Source organism: Parus major, chromosome 20 (genome assembly GCF_001522545.3).
Source record: "Parus major isolate Abel chromosome 20, Parus_major1.1, whole genome shotgun sequence".
In the NCBI taxonomy this organism is placed as follows: Eukaryota; Metazoa; Chordata; class Aves; order Passeriformes; family Paridae; genus Parus; species Parus major.
Genome location: NC_031788.1, coordinates 12,621,209 through 12,638,553, shown reverse-complemented (window position 1 = coordinate 12,638,553; position 17,345 = coordinate 12,621,209). Strand labels below are relative to the sequence as shown.

Genomic DNA, 17,345 nt, shown 5'->3' with positions numbered 1-17,345 from the left:
AGCAGCAGTCACCTGGCACAGGTGACACAGGCATGGGAACAGGGTGCTTTCCATCCAAGCAGGATTGGGCACCACCTCTGGGAAGAACTGCAAGTTTTCCTGAGCCAGGGAGCTTTAATAATTGAATTTTCTGCATAGCTTGGAAAACCTTTATCCTATCTGGTGATTTTCAGAGTTATTCGGAATTACTGAGAATAATTTTCAGAGTTATTCAGAATTAAATCTCCCAGGCTTGCTGCAAAGGCTAATCATTGAATGGGACAAAAGAATAAAAAAATAGGAGAAAACCCAAAACCGTTGTGGGTTTGGTTAATATCTACATGGACAAAACACTTCCATTTTTAGGGTGTAATTCCTTGTTTCTTAAAGTTATTTCAAGGCACAGGGAAAACTGTTCTATGAGCAAATGGAATTTTTTTGCAGACTCAAAGTTTTCACTGAAATTTTACATCAAGGACGAGTCAGAGAAATAACCAAAAGTGTCACAAATCATCACCAAGCTTGCAGAAAACACAACAGATTTTGATTGCAACAGATGATATTAAGAATTGCACTGTTAGGTCTCTTCAATTTATCCAGGGGAAAAAAATATTTTAAATTACTTCAAATGATGACATCAGTTGGGGAAAAAACAGCAATTAAAGAGGAAATAAATAAAATTTATATTTAAGTAAAGAGGAAATCTCTGTGAAAAACACCCAATGACCAGTGAACAAGGAACTGCCTACCTTGTCTTCAGAATCACTTTTGGCTTCAGCTTTGCTTGGGGAGACCTTAAAAGAATTGGAGAAGAAACAGTCACTCAACCCAGCCTTTCAAAGGATCAAAAAGATGAGTTTGAAATCAGCAGGTTTTATTTGCACAAAGGGAAAATACAAATATTGCTTGTCTCAAGCAGGAAAATTGATAATGCAAATATTTCTTGAGAATAACATAAAGGCTAAAATGAAAAACGCCTGGATTGAATATTTACTATTCGAGATTATAATAAATTTAAAAAATGAACTTTTAGAGGTGGTACAAAAGGAATATCAAGCAGAAAATCTTTGAGACAGGTAAAGATCTGTGAGTATCTGAGTAGAAGTGAAGTTTGAAGAGCAGGTGGCACTCACCATTCCTCATCCCTCCAGTGCCCACGACAGAGAACATTTTACATTTCTTTGTACATCATTTTTGTGTTATTTTCACAATTTTTTCAGTCCCACAGGGGATTTTTGGAAGCAATTGAAACAGAAAGAGATGGAAAGGTAAAACTTACCAGTGTTTTGAGGAAGCTCATGACTGAGCCCTGTCCTGCAGCTGCCTGGGGACTGTCCTGCTCTACCTGTGTCCTCCCAGGGGCTGCAGCAGCCGGGCCCTGTTCACCTGCAGAGTCCTGCCCAAGCTCCTTTTGGGTGCACTCATCTATCTCCTAAAAGATAAAAGTGGACAGAGATTGCTCGGTGCCAGCTTGCCCGATTCCCTGTGGAATGCTAAAGTGACTTTTGTGACTTGCTCGGCGTCACAACAGCAATTCCAGCCATTCCTGCCCAGCCCACGGCTCAGAACAATCCAGCATTTATCCCTCTCCTTGTCCTCTTTCCTCAGAGATTCAGTGCTTGCTGCTGCTTGGGGAGTGTTGTTCTCAGCCACTACAAGCACAGGGCGAGTCTCAAACTTCACTTTTCTCTTTTCAAGGCTGAATTTGTGAAAAATGGGAGCAAATGCTGAGATTTTGGCATTTGCCAGCTCCGTGTCAGAGTGCACCATACAAAGATTGCTTCTGATTCTCTGTTTTGCCACACCAGGAATAATTTTTATCTTTCAAACACAAACGTGACACACATTAAAAGAAGGAAAAAGGCAACAAATCAAAGAAATTCCCCTTAGGCAGATGGAGCTGTCTCTTCTCTTCATGGAATTACAGTTCCCAGAGACCCAAAACGTTTTCCAGTGCTCAAGCACTCACAAGTAGGTAATATTAAGGTATTTCTTTTCTGTTTAGACACTGCACAAGGATCTGGCTCTAAAAAAACTATTCTTGAACTAGTTTTGGAGAGTTTGGCACCTCTCACACTGAATTTCCCTTCCATTTTGGCCATCTTTGCCTTGTGGCTGCACAGGAAAACTCAGCAAAGTGTTGTGCAGCAGAGAGTGACATCAAAGAGTGCCAGAGTGACATCAAAGAGTGCCAGAGTGACATCAAACGTTTTTTCCCTCACCAACCCATTATAGCTCAGTGCTTTTTTTGGTGGGGAAAATTAGAATAAAAGCATTCTCAAGAACCTTTCCCTGTGCTGGGTGATTAAAATACCACAATAATTTTATAATATAAATTTCTTTATATCACCAGTGGAAGGAATAGACTTTAAATGCTTTAAAGCTTCAGAGGGATGAGGAGAGCTGAGTGTGGGGTGGGCAGAGCCAAGAGAACACAGGAGTTAAAGTGAACATTGAAATACCAGCAGGGACTTGTGTGTAATTCCCCACGCAGCGAGGTTTCCAGCTGGCCCAGGAAGCAGCAGAGCAGTGCTGGAATGCTCAGCAGCTACTGGAGGGTGTCACACAGCACTTTGTGCAGCTGCCAGCCCCTGAGTGGCCCCAGAACAATCTGTCCCATGCAGGGCACGCGTGGCCACGCCAGCCCAGGGGTGCCATCCACACAGCTCTGCTGCTGTGGAAAAGGCTGGCTCTGCTCCAGGTGTTAAAGGGACAACTGAGGCAGGAGAAGGAGGAGCAGGCTGATGTGTTGCTAAACAGAACCAGCTTCCCAAGTGCTTGGTGCCATCAAACTCTTTGGAGCTGGATGTTATCAAGAAAAAGAAACAGATTTAATGACCTTTTTGACTCACAGACAAAAGGCTGGTTTTGGGATGCCCTTCAGCAGAGAGCTGTAAACAGCTGTTTCCAGCACCACTGGCTGATCCAGGACATCTCCCTGACAAAGTCACACTGAAGAGAAATCCCGATTACTGGGGCCATCCCAAATTCCCTGAACAACCTCGCTGCTCAGGTGTGCCCCATTGGATGTGCCCATTTCAGTGTTCACTTTAACTCCTGTGTTCTGTTGGTGCTGCTCACCCCACACCCAGCTCTCCTCATCCCTCTGAAGTTTTAAAGCATTTAAAGTCAATTCCTTCCAGTGGTGACATAAATAAATCTATATTATAAAATTATTGTGGTATTTTAATCATCCAAGACACAGAAAGGTTCTTTAGAATGCTTTCATTCTAATTTTTGCAATTAAAAATGTCCCTGTCCTGCTCGAGAATCCCCCTCTGTGATTTCCAAGCCCTTGGCTACAGAGAATCACTCAAATCTGGCCTTGGAGAGGGGCTGTGATCCATCCTGTGCTCTCCTGGGAATATTCCTGCAGGAGGAACACAGGCTCTGGCCACCAGCACAGAAATCAGACACAGACAATGCACAGCCCTACACCATCACTTAGCACAAAATCACCACAAAAGCCTCTGTGGCAGCTCCCTGCTCAAAGCCCTGGGGGTAAATAATGAAAGAAACCCCAGGAATAACAGAAGATCAGTATTAGGAGTTAATAGATGCCATGTAAATGTTCAATTCATGTCTTTGAGAAGCTAAATTTGGGGGCAATAAACACCTTAAATATACTGTAGTTTCAGTTCAGTCATCAGGGAAAAAAAACAACCCCAAACATATCAAAAGAATGTATTCCTGCCAGCACTTTTGTTTGCATGAATCATGGCTCAGTGAAACATTTCAGGCATATAATTTATCTTTTCTTTGGCTTACATAGTAAATGCTTCATGAATTCATGAATTCTGCCCTTGTTTTAATTATGCTGCGCTCTGAATGTAGTTTTGTAGACCACAAAAATAAAGAGTGGCTCAGCAAACACAGAATGTTTGTGCAGCTCTTAAGCTACAACTGTGGAGCCTCTCTCTTACTCACCAGCAACGCTGTTTGTTTTGTCTTGGCACTCAGTGCAGGGAAACTTTGCTTTTAGCATTTACAGATACTACAAGTCATAATCCACAAAGAGAAAAAAAGAGAGAGAGAGTAAAAAAAGGAGCTGTTGGCAGCGATATCTTGATTTTTAGTATGATTATTTGGTAACAGTTTGTAGTTACTAGAGTAACAGTAATTAAATTAGGCTTGGTCATTCTCCCATCCAACAGGAGAATTGGGACTTCAGAGAAAACAGAAGGCAACTGTGGTGCAAGGCAGAGCAACAGCCTTTGTTTTAGGGACTGAGTTAAATTTGGCAACACATTGCAGTGTTTAACTGATTTATTTTCCTGTCCCTGATCACGCTTGTACAGCACTGCCCCACCTGAGCTTTCAACTGTTTGCTCCCAGTCTAACTCTGAATTTTAGCTAAAACTGCTCAAAATTGTTCTTTCACACCATTCCTTCAGCAGCACCAGCTGGGACCTTCCCCACTGTGTAAATAAAAGCAGTGACACTGCAATGACAGAAAAATAAGAAACGAGGATTTGGCATTTGGTGGGAAAAGAGAAAATTCCTGCAAGCTACGGGGAAGACTTGTATGATAGTCAAAATATCTGCAGGAATTCGGGGTGTTGAAAAGCTTCATTCTAAGAGGCTGAACACAGAAGTGCCAGTGTGCCCTGAACAGAGGATTCATTTCAAATTATCCACCCTGTTCTGCTTAGGTGCTGAATGCCTTTATGGATTCTTTAAATGTGCATCCTGAGCCATCTGAAACACCAGCGATGGGAGCACTCCTGAAGGGCAGGCATGAAAAATGAGACTGTTTTTTTCTTGAAAATGAAGCTCAAAAATATTACAATGGGTAAATTTGTACAAGAAAATCTTCAAATCTGAGAAGGTCTAAAATAGAGAAGACAAGGTAGGTTAAAATGAAAAGAATTTTGGGACAACTTGCAATGCTGGCAGTGTAAGCAGGGAGTATCTCATGGGTACTTAACACTACCCAAGGCATCAGTGAGCACAGTCTTATCTGTAAGCCTGAATTGGCCAATACAAGCAGTTGTTATTAAAATGGTATTTACATATAGATTCCCTCCCGCTTTGCCATTGGACAGGATTTCAATTTGATCCCCAATTCCTGTATTCCGCCTCTCTCGAAGAATTCAGAGTTACACCAGTATTCCCTTTCAGAGGATAGGCTTTTTCTGTAGTTAATTCCCTAAACATTAATTTTATAATACCCTCGTTGACATCAGTCTCGGCAGGAAGTACAATATCTAAACTCGTATTAACTTTCAGCTCCTTTGACCAGAGTGCTCTTTCAGTTACGATCCGTAGTTTCTTCTATCACATTCTCATCCTGTAAAATCATTTCCAATAAACCACTTTTCTTTGACTGAAACATCACAGTGAGTACAGTAATTACTGCTGCATAATATCCCTTATTTTGATGAATAAGGTATCCAGCATCTATTGCTCGAGAAGTAGGACTGTTTTAAAAATGGCACAAAACACACCAAAGGACTTTTAGAAAACCATCCCATGTCAAACTCCAAGGTCTTAAAGCACAAGAAACTGTTTTAGTTTCAGGTATTTTTGCTTTCATTTGCAGCTGGCAGCTGTTCCACCTGGCAATTGGAGCTGTGTTGCCCAAACCTTTCAGGGAATTATAAATTAAATTAAACCGGAGGTCAGGATTTGGTCATGAGACAGAGCTTCACTCCTTGGCCACAGGTTCGTCTTCCACACCTCTGTCTGGTGTTACCTGTGGTTGCTTTAAAGGCAACACTGATTCATTCCCAGCCCCACATGGAGTTATCCCACATTCCTGAGAGGTTTCATTAGTGAAAATGAAATGAATGGATATTTTATGGAAGCACTTGCCTCGTCCAGCGGGATCTCGTTGGGTGCGCCAGCCGCGGGGTTCCCGTTGGGAACGTCCAAGCCCTGCCTTCCCTCCTGAGGGTCACCTCGTGTCCTTCCCTTGCCCTTCTCCGGCCTGAAGATCCTGTCGAAGAGCGTCAGTGCTTTGGCCTTTGGGGCGGCCACATCGTGTCCCTCAGGTGTCCCCTCGAGCTCGACGTCCTGGAGCGGGGCCTGGCCCAGGTTTTTATGGCTTCCCTCCTGGGCCTCAGCCGCCCCAGGCCCCTCTGCGCCCTCACTGGGACCTTTGTTCAGGCCGGTGGCATCGGGAGCGGGCTGTGCGGGGGCTGGAGGCTGCGCTGGCTGCTCAGCACGCCCTGGCACAGCCCAGGGAAAGGCGAGCACGGAGCGGGGCCTGGCAGCCGGCTCGGCCCTCCTGGCAGCGCTCCCGCCCGCCCGGGCAGCGCCGCGCTGCTCCGCTGGCTCCGCCGGGGAAACGGCCGCGCTATCCCGTCCAGAACCCGCCTCGGCAGCTGCTGGAACAGAGGGATAAAGGGAATTATCCCACAGCAACGGGGAACCCTCAGCCACGGCCGCTCGGGCTGTGGTGAGCTGGTCCTGATGTGTGGAAGAGCACACGCAGGACCCCAGTGCTGCTGCTCATCCCTCAGAGCTGATTGTTGCTCCCCTGACATCCTTGCACCCTGAAATCAGTGCAAATTTTCCTCTCTGTTCATCCCTCAGAGCTGATTGTTGCTGCCCTGCCATCCCTCACTGAAATCAGTACAAATTTTCCTCTCTGTTCGTCCCTCAGAGCTGATTGTTGCTCCCCTGCCATCCCTCACTGAAATCAGTGCAAATTTTCCTCTCTTCACACCCCCCTCACAGTGTCAAAATCAGCTACCAGCCCCGTTTGGCACTACTCAGCCCAGTGGACAGCAAATTAAAATTAGTGACATGCAAAAAAACCCATCCCAGTAAAACCTGAGACAGTTATATATGAATATATCACCCTCTCCTCTATCAAAGCTAAAGAAACAAAAGCAGTGGCAAGCACCAGGATTGATCCCATTTCCTGGCTCACCAAACTCCCAGCAGGGCTGTGCTGTCAGAACTGATTCCATGCATTTCTCCTGGCCTTGCTGCCTCAGTACAGCTCCTACCTGCACTTCTCCTTTGCCTGCAGTTCTTTTCAGCCTGATTTGAACACTGATAAATCACATCCGAGCCAGGTTTCTTACCCTTACATTTCCCTTTGCATTTCTTCTCTTTACCCACAAACTGTGGCTCAGAATCACATTTCCTCCCCCAAAATTCACACAAATCATTCAGTGTATACACATGATCATCACACCTTAGGTGCAAAGACCCTTTTGATTTAAAATTGTGTTTTATGATTTTATAAAACAATGGTGCTCTGATAACACAGTTGAGGTGAAAATCCCTGGTATGGGATGCACAGACAGGAAAAGGCAGCTCCTGCTTTACACAAGACAAAAGAAACAAGAGACAAAAGGAAAATAATCTTGCTTGGATCTGTTTTGTGGCTGGGAGGCAGAAGGCACAGATGATGTGGTGTGAAACCCCAATAAAAAAGGGTCTTGTCGAGAGGTAAATCTCACAGCTCCCCCTGAGCTTCAGCCTCTCTTCCCTACTTGGACTGGAATATGAATTTGATTTCCCTGTCAGTCATCACCACATTTCAAGGACGAATTTAGATCTATTTAATTATAACTGTGGAAAACTGACAGGCTCAAACCAACTTGCTGAATTAGAGCGGGAAAATTGTCAGTTTCAATGCAAAATTGAAACGATTTCAAATTATAATTGTAATAGTCTAGTCAATATTATGCCTTCCACATTTTCTTTTAAGAGAAAGAAAACCCCAGATACCAAAAAAATCCTGACTGAAACTTGTCTTCCACACAACACAGATCTTCAGTTTGAAATTCTTTGAGATCAGGAAAACAGAACAATTTTAGATCCCAACTTTCAAAGCTACCCCTTGGCTTTTCACAGCAAAATTCCCCCAGCTTCCCACCTCCCCAGGGATTCTGGATAATGCCATAAAACATCAGCAGGTCCTGGGCTGATTTTATCCATCAGCTTCTGACTTTCTGTGGCAGCACCAGGGATCCCGGGCACATCCAACAGCAGAACCGAGCCCAGGGCCCAGCCAGGAGATTCCTTTTTCCACAGCCCTCGTTCCATGGCTTTGTGTAACAGATAAGAAATGAACCCCAGGAAAACCGGCTACAGCATAAAAAGAGGGATAGAAGCTCAGTGTTAAGAAAACCAGTTCCAGTTCAGGAACCCATGGAGCTTCCTTTAATCTCTGGTTATCATGGAAGGAATGGAAGCCCTGGAAAATGTCACTGCCATGGGCTGTGCTGTGTCAGCTCCAGCTGCTCCAAGGAAAGCCAGAGGCAGAGCAGATCCCACCACCAGCACTGGGCTCGCTGAACAGGCACAGCAAACTCAGGGGGAGAACCCTTGAAATTCTGGTATTTGGGTGAAAAGTGTGATATTTTTGTTTCTAAAGACACTCAAGTGCCATTTTTTCCAGATTTATTCCTCAATCCTGAGGCAGAATTGCAAAGATAAGCAAAAACCCCCCCAGATTCTAGGCCAGGTCTTTGAGCAGATCAAAGCTGCTCGTTGTGACTGAGATTAAAGCTGCTCTGAAATGAAAATCAATACACAATTTACAGACTGTGTTTCAGGCTCCTCCTGCTCGGGCATTTGCCTTTCAACTCTTTAACAAAAGACAGTCACACTCCAGAAGATTTGTCTTTCTTTCCCCTTCTCTTCACCAGGGTGTGTTGAAAAGGAACTTTTTGGCTACACAAAGTCCCTCTTCTATTAGAGCACACTCAAGGAGATTTTTTTTTCTGGAATTGGGCAAATTAGACCAATGTTTTCTTCTTGACTTAAGAAAAAAAATAGAGAAGAACAATGGTTAATGAAATATCACAAAGTCATGGAATGGTTTGGGTTGGAAGAGACCTTAAAGCTCATCTCATTCCTCTATTTTGAGTACCAGCCAGCCACAAGGAGATATTTTCCTTAGCCATGGAACTAGAGCCACACAGCACTTTTTTCTCTCCCGGTGTTCAGGTAATTGTGGAGAAAATATTTTAATGGCCATGAAGAAACCATTAATGGCTACAAGGCAACATTTGACACCAGAAATTGCAGCAGTGCAGGCAGCAAAGAGCACAACAGCCCTGAATGAATTTCTGCAGCCAATACTAATCCAAAATAAAACATTCCTCCTTCCTTAAAAAAAAAAAAGAAGGAACAAACTAATATCCTTTTGCCATCTTACTCCACTATTCCATGCAAATCACTTTTATGCTCCAAGAATCATCTTGTTTCACTAATTTAACTTGTGTTGTTATTTACCTACAGACTCCCTGAAATTAATGGAGCTAGGGGGAGAGCAGCCAGCAGCAGTAACAGCAATGATCATTCCCTAAAAACATTCCTGAGATAATTCACATTTCAGGCCTTCCAGGCACAAGGAGCTGCTGCAACCAGGATTTCTGTTGGGTTCTGGTTGCTACAAGGCAACATTTGGCACCAAGAATTCCAGCAGTGCAGACCAGCACAGTGGGTATGACTGCCCTAAATGAATTTCTGCAGCAAATACTAATCCAAAATAAAACATTGTCCCTGTCTTTAAAGAAAATCAAGTCCACACTAATATTCTTTAGCCATCTTGCTCCATGCAAATAAAGTTTATCCTCCAAGAATCATCTTGCTTCACTAATTAAATTGTGTTGTTATTTACCTCCAGAAATTAATGGAAATAGGAGGAGAGGAGCCAGCAGCAAGAATAGCAATGATCATTCCCTAAAACCCTCCCTGAAATCCTTCCCATTCCAGGCCTTCCAGGCACATAGGGCTGCTTCAGTCAGGGTTTCTGATGGGTTCTGGCTGCAAGCTGCATTTGCTGAATGGGGTTTATCCTCTGGGACAAAGGAACTGCATCTTCACTCAACCTTTCTCCTTTGTAACCTTTTTAACTCCTTTGTAATTCTTTTTAGGAGCAGGTTGTTGTTTCAATCTGCATGGAATTACCACCCAAATCCCACATTGAATTGTTCCTGTTTTGTCCTCCTGCTGCATTTCTGCTCTGTGTAGTTCCAGTCAGAGACAGAAAACTCCAGTTCCGACCTCCCCTCTTCACCTGCTGCTCACCAAGTGCTTTTATTACTGAAAGTACAAAAAGGTTCCCTTTTCTCAGCTCTAGCTCCCCCAAAATCCTCACTCTACACCCCAAAAATGCTATTTATTGCAGTATTTAGTTTTAGAAATGCTATAAATATTTTTTTCCCATAGTAATAACTTCCATCACTTTTATTTCTCCAATACCTTGATTACATTGCACAAAAGTGGAGATTTCAATTGTATCTCAATGATTTTAACTGCTTTTCAAACAGGAAAAAAGTTAAAATAGAAGAAACATCAACACAGAAATGTCTAATTTTTCAACTTGCTACTTAAACTGATTTAGCAATTACATTCATTAGATAATCTGTTTAAGTAAAGCAGTCCCATATGCTTCATTTTACGTATGAGGAATAAAATGTACATGTATTTTCTAGGTCTTCAGGCAGTGTAAATCATCTGGCTTTTATTTCCTCCTCAGAACTCTGCTGGTTTACACCAGAAAAAAACACAGAGAGAGAGAGGCTTTTCTAGTAGGCAGCTGCTTAAAGTGACTTATGGTGGGATGGCACTGGGAAATTTGGGCCATGGAACAGGAGCTGAGCTCTTATCAGAACCATCTGCACATCCCCACACCAGCCTTTGACTATTTTTACCTAAATTTAGATTTTTCAAGCGCCTGTGACAGACTGGGAGGGCTCTCTTAACAACATATCATGAAGTGTTTTTCTCAGCGTTGAATTAGAAAGTATTTTCTTTCCTTATAAGATGGAAGAGGGATTGTTGGGCTTTATTTATTCTGAAAATGAAAGAAGCTGCAGTGGTAATGAGAGTGGCTGAATTTCAGAGCTGGGAGCAGGGGTGGTGCAGCTGCTCAGAAAAGCTCCAAAGCCAACAAGGGCTGGGAGGAGGAATTCAGGAGGTGCTGAAAAGCAAGAGGAGCCACGTGGCTGTGGATGACAGCAATTGCCCTTGAATATGTGGCAAAAACTTCTCTAAACTATTTGGAGAGGAATTTTTCATGCTCAGGCCATGTAGTTCCCGGCAGGATTTGAGGATTTGGGAAGTGGGGCTCAGCTGCACCCTGGGGGGGTCACCTGCAAACCCAGTCCCCTCTGAGCCCACCCAAACTGGGCTGAAATGGGATCAGCTCACGGAACAAAGCTTTACTCACACCCCACCAACTGCTCTGCACTCACAGCTGCTCCGTATAAAGGGACAGAATTTATTTAATTAGCGTGCAGGGAAAGAATAAATGACTGTGCTTTATTCTAAATTCTCTAGGATTCAAGCTCAGGAGCTGAATTTTGTTAAATTTTATTAAACTGCTACATTTTGTTAGACGGACCCTGGTCTCTTCAGGAACCTCCAAATGAGAGCAAGGCTGGTTTTTGTACATTAAATACTCACTAAGGCCCAGCTCAGGGTCAGAAGGGGTCAAACATAATTCTGATTTAACAACTTCACTGCAGCTTTAATCCCTGCCACTTTCTGGTGTTTTCCCCAGCCAATCACTATTTTTTAAATTAAAAACAAGACAGAAAAATTTCCCTATGTATATTTAATTGTTAATAAATAACTGCTGAGTACCTTTCAAGTGAAAGCAATGCCCCTGCTCAAGAAAAGAGAGAATAAGATGGAAATGTTCAGATGGATAAGGATTCTAACATGAATAAGGCATTTCTAAAACCCTAAACTGCCAAAATCCCCCTGCACTGGTGCTGCTGCTGCATTTTGTCCTTTCCAAGAGCCTAAATTTGGCCTCCTTGCAGCAAGAATTCCCCCAAGGCTTGCTGGAGACACAAATTCCACCAGGAATTCCCCCGGAGCCTGGACAGAGCTTGTCACAAACCCAGCAGGGACCAGCACCAAACCACCCAGCCTGAGGATGCTCCACACAAAGCCCTTCCCTCTGTAAATCCACTTTTTGGGAGCCAGGGCAGAACCAAATCCCCAGAACTATCAACCAGCACCCAGAGAACTTTGGGAAGAATTCCTTCTTTTTGTTTTTGTTGTATTTAAACTTTCCAGCTTCAGTAGAAACACATTTACAAGTAAGAGCAGGAACATGGGTACATCCCCTAATTCAAAGCCACTCCCTAATATTAAATATTAATTAATTTAATTTATTACATTAATTTAATTAATATTAAATATTGTTCCTTCAGCACAAACCTCCAACCCCCCTTCCCAGTCCATACCTTCACCATTCCCTGCCAGGGGAGGGCTCTGAACAAACACCACAGATCCATTTTTAATACTGTCAGGAGACTCGGAGAGAGCCTGAAATAACAAAGAACAGAGTTTTCAGGACACCAAAGGGGTGAAAATAGCACTGGCAGCAGCCAGGGGAGGTGGGAGTGGGATTTCTCACCTGGTAACTCTTCACTGTGCAGGTTTTGTCATCCTCAGCTTCCTCTGGCACACTCAGGGTATTCCCCATTTTCCTGGGAGGTGGAGAGAAAAACCCCAAATAACCCATTTATTGTCATTGAGATGAATGCACCGCCTAATTCCAGTTAACAGCCAGCCAATGGGTTCAGGCTGTAAAAATCCCTAAAATCCCACCTGCCTTCCCAAGACACCTGCCCCATCCCCTGGTGCTCAGGGCTCCCGGCTGCTCCCCAAAAATGGCACAAAGCAACAAACTTTTCTGGTTTGTGGAGGTAAGCTGGCTGCAGTCACACCTGCAGCACTCCTCAGGGCTCAGGAGAGAGCAGCAGAACAAGGCTGAAATCTGTGCAGAAATTACAACAACTTTTGTGTTTTTGTTTGGCTTTTATTTAATAAAAGAGAGAGGAAAAGAGGCAGCGTGGAAAGGCACCACACATGGAAACTCTGAACTGCAGCCTGTGTACAAATTCACAGAAATCTTCTGGGGGTTTGCTTTGTTTCTCTTTTCTTCCTAATTTCAAATGCATTTTTGCTAAAAATGGGAAAACTTTCTACACAACCCAAAACATAATCCCCAAACACCAAAGCCTGTTCTCTGCTGTGCACATGGAACAGAGCAGCTGTGGCTGCTCCATCCCTGGCAGTGCCAAGGCCAGGTTGGGCAGGGCTTGGAGCAGACTGGGACAGTGGAAATGTCCCTGCCATGGCAGGGGTGACACTGGGTGGGCTTTGAGGTCCCTTCCAGCCCTCTATGATATTGAAAATACCCATGTGCGCTAGTCTGCCCTATTTTAAGGAAAAATGACAGGTCAGTGCCACCTAGAGACAGCAGCGCTACAAACACAGGATCAGCTGGCAGCGCTCCCGGCTGGTGTCACAGCCCTGCCCTCCTGCCAGCACAGCTCTGGGACCAGCCCTGGCTCCAGCTGATTGTCCCTTCTGTGCCAAACAACAGCTCCGGCATTCCCAGGCCATGGTTGGCTTTTCTGTTTATACGGTCACACCCGTTTTTCTCTCATCTCATACACCGTGTGTTGAAGCTGAAGTTGTTCAATGTGAGGGCAAAGAGGAAATTAAGGAGCTCTCACGGTGTGTTTGTGAATGAGATAATCACGGATAATTGCAGAAGAATTTGGTTGGAAGGGACCCAGTGCAAGCCCTGCCCAGGGAGGGCCACCTGGAGCAGGGGACACAGAGCTCCTCCAGGTGGGTCTGGGGTGTCTCCACGCCCTCCCTGGAGCTGTTCCAGGGCTCTGTGGGAACTTCTTCCTCTTTTCTTGAGAGATGGTCAGGATAGTCTGGAAACCCACAGGACAGATCCAGCACCTTCTGGAAGGCGCTCAGCACCCTTGGGACTCATCCTGCACCCTCGGGACTCATCCTGCACCCTCGGGACTCATCCTGTGACAGTGACAGTGCCACCCCCTGTCCCCAGGTGACGTTTGACAACCGCGCCCACAGCGGGCGAGTGCGGATCCGCCTGGACACCCACGCGGCCATCCGGGAGTGCCACCACCCCTCGCTGCCTGGCACAGGTGGCAGCAGGTGACAATGGGTGACAATGGGTGACAGTGGGCTGTGGGGGTGTCCCCTGGGAGTGCCACCACCCTGCCATGCCTGGCAGAGGTGACACCACAGTGGCACCTGGCCCCAAAGGTGACCCCGGATGTCCCCAGGCCTTGGGAAGTGACCCCAGGTGTCCCCAAAGGTGACCCCTAGTGTCCCCGAGGGTGACCCCAGGTGTCCCTGAGGGCGACCCCAGGTAACCCCAAGGGTGTCCCAAAGGTGACCCCAGGTGTCCCCAAAGGTGACCCCAGGTGACCCCAGGTGTCCTTGAGGGTGTCCCCGGGTGTCCCCGAGGATGTCCCCGGGTGTCCCTGAGGGTGTCCCCAGGTGTCCCCAAGGGTGTCCCCAAGGGTGTCCCCAAGGGTGTCCCCGGCTGTCCCCGTCCCCACAGGTGACAATTCGCGGCGCCTGGCGTTTGACGTGTTGGTGACAGCCGTGTGCTCGCTGTCCCTGGCGCTCTGTGCACGCTCCGTCGCCCGCGGGCTGCTCCTGCAGCGGGTCAGTACCGGAACCGGAACCCGATCCAGAACCGAGTCTGGAACCCGATCTAGAACCGAGTCTGGAACCCGATCTAGAATGTGATCTAGAACCGAGTCTAGAACCGATCTAGAACCGAGTCTAGAACGTGATCTAGAACCGAGTCTAGAACCGAGTCTAGAACCGAGTCTAGAACCGAGTCTAGAACGTGATCTAGAACCGAGTCTAGAACGCGATCTAGAACCGAGTCTAGAACGCGATCTAGAACCGAGTCTAGAACGCGATCTAGAACGTGATCTAGAACCGAGTCTAGAACCGAGTCTAGAACGTGATCTAGAACCGAGTCTAGAACGTGACCTAGAACCGAGTCTAGAACGTGATCTAGAGCCGAGTCTAGAACCGAGTCTAGAACCGAGTCCAGAACGTGATCTAGACCCGAGTCTAGGACCGAGTCTAGGACCGAGTCTAGGACGTGATCAGGAGCCGGGACTGGGAACCGGGGCTGGGGACAACTTTTACAGAAGACAAATTTTAAGGACTGAGAGGGGAAAAGAGATGATTCTGATACAAGAACATTCTTCAAAATGAGCGGAACGCCCTAAAAAATCAGGAGGAGCTGGAGTAATTCCTCTCCTTAGGCTTCCTTTCTAGGTACAGGTTTTTCACCAAGCTCCAAGGATATTGTCCTTGTGGGGGGCTCCCTCAGGCCAGCCAGAATCCAGCCCGACTGGTTCCAAAAGGAACATGAACTACCAGCTTCTACAGCTCTGAAACAATCCCTTTTCCAAACTATGCTTCACTGCTTCCATTGTAAGTGCAGAAAATAATTCAAAAGGAAAATAAACGTATTTTTAATTGGTTTTAATGTTATGTGAACCGTAGTGTGCCAAGTTCAAGGCTTGGGAAAATTCTCCTTTTTCACTCTCTCTCTCTCTCTCAAAAATCGTTGGTTTGTTCCTGGCAGAATGGTAAAAACTTTGAAAATAGGAGAGAAAATTACAGCAAAATCTATGATCTGCTGAGTACTGCTAAAGGCAGCCAAGCCTCACCTTCCCGATGTATTGACCAGCCTGGAATATTGCAGTCACCCTGTCTATTAATGCCAAAAGTCCACAATTAAATCCTCACTAAAACTTACCATATGTCATCTTTAAATGTCATATTAAAGAATCCATTTTCCTGCCCTTGGAACCCAGCTGAGCTTGAGGACATGGCCATGTGCAGGTGGCAAAGCAGAATTTTCAGCTGTGATTGGAGTGAAGGAAGGGCTGATAATGGGACAGAGTTTAGAAATTCAGCTTACCTGGAGCGCAGCTCTGGTCCTGCAGGGACAGGCACTGGGACACGTGCTGGGGATGAGGAGGGCACAGCCAGGTGGCTCCGAGCCCGGGCACAGCTGAGGAGGAGCAGTGGCACAGAGGGACAGCAGGAGGGACAGCAGGAGGAAGGTTTGGGATGAGTCACCTACAGCAAACAAGAAACACCCAAGAACAGCTCGAATCCAGCCTGGCAGGGGCTGGGCACGCAGGACGTGCTGCCTCACGGTCCTTAAGGCTCTTGGGACAGTTTTATACAATTCTTTCAGCCACTCCACACTGCAGCCAAGTGGGAAAAGCAAAATAGTTCAAACATTCACGCCCTGGGCTCTCAGGGAGGGGACAGCTCCGCAATGGCACCAGCTGAACAGTCAATCCTGGCCAGGGGAAAGGCTCTGCCACAAAGCTGGGCTTCCCTTTCTGCTGTCCTCCTGCAGGAAAAGCCAGGACACTGCGGGGACAAAGGCAGAGCAGCTGCTTTAAACACAAATAAAGAAAACGAGACTTGCAGGATCCCAAGATCCTTGAGCAGGAGAGCACCAGCAGCACTGCTGGAGCACAGCAGCCAAAAGCAAATGCAAAAAATGCTTTTGCAAAAACAAAACCCAGGAAAAGCCAAGCCAGCAGCAGCAGAGCTGCACATTAGGGAAGGAAGGATATGAAGGATATGGAGGATATGGAGGATATGGAGGATAGGAAGGATATGGAGGAGTTACCTGGGGAGAGGGGCTGGGACAGCCTCTGGGAGCCAGAGCTGATCCAGGTGAGGTGCTGCTCAGCCAGCCCCGACAGCTCTGTCCCTGCTGTGTCCCTGTCCCTGCTGTGTCCCTGCTGTGTCCCACAGTCAGCCCAGGGAGTGCTCACAAACACTGGGTGCAAACACAGCCAGGGTGGAGCAGCCCCGTGCCCCTCCCCAGCCCTCTCCAGGTGCTTTCTGCTCTCTCTGGCCACCCCAGCCTGCTCCGAGGCACCTCTGGATCATTACATTCACTCTATGTTTGCACCGTATTTCACCTTCCATGGTTCTGTTTGCTCCTCAAATGTCTTCAAATTCAGCCTCAAAACCTTAATGTTCATCATGAAGGAGGTAATTTGGATTATCATGTCCTTCACCTGTGAATATAAGAATAACAGTGCTCCTTTTCCTCAAAAAATGGCTTTTTCTTGATCTGAGCCATCACCCTGAGCCTTATCCTGAATCATTTTTCCCAGTGGACAATGAACCATCCATCCTTTGAGGTGGCTTTCAACTCTTTAATATTCTTTTCCAGTAATTTCAAAGCCACCTCATGTTTTCATCAAGGACAGGTCAGAGGGGCACACCATGAGTTTTGTTTTACCAAACTTATTTAGCTGGGTGGCAGTCAGAGAAAATCTTCTCCAAAGCAAAGGAAACTGTTCTGCTTTCATGATTTTTCAGCACCCAAAATGCTATTTTTTTCTTTCTAAAAATCTCCAATGAAGCTGTCACCAAATAAATCTTCCTCCCCTGCAGGAAATGCTCAGCTCGTGCATCTGACAGCTGCACAAAACTTCCTGTTCATGAATGGCACAGAGCTCCCAACAATTATCAATGATTAACCAGCTTCTTTTATGACTGTCCAGAACGAGAGCCAAGAGCATTCAAATATTGACAATGGAGGAGCA

General features: G+C 45.9%; 1 protein-coding gene across 6 annotated transcripts in view; it reads right to left on the bottom strand.

The window, feature by feature from the left end:
• The window catches only part of BCAS1 (brain enriched myelin associated protein 1), a 37,736-nt gene extending 21,172 nt beyond the window's left edge, over positions 1-16,564 (bottom strand). For 2 of the 6 annotated variants that reach the window (XM_015647325.3, XM_015647329.3), the window contains exons 1-7: positions 16,415-16,562; positions 15,686-15,846; positions 12,320-12,392; positions 12,147-12,228; positions 5,794-6,308; positions 1,259-1,411; positions 729-773 (exon numbers count right to left, since the gene is read on the bottom strand). In XM_015647325.3, coding sequence (XP_015502811.1) covers positions 729-773; positions 1,259-1,411; positions 5,794-6,308; positions 12,147-12,228; positions 12,320-12,388 — 864 coding nt within the window. In that variant the 5' untranslated portion in view covers positions 12,389-12,392; positions 15,686-15,846; positions 16,415-16,562. Of the gene's footprint in view, positions 1-728; positions 774-1,258; positions 1,412-5,793; positions 6,309-12,146; positions 12,229-12,319; positions 12,393-15,685; positions 15,935-16,414 lie in introns of those variants that run through there. The other 4 variants (XM_019008717.2, XM_019008714.2, XM_019008716.2 and 1 more) reach the window with 4 other exon arrangements.
• Positions 16,565-17,345: the final 781 nt, after the last annotated feature.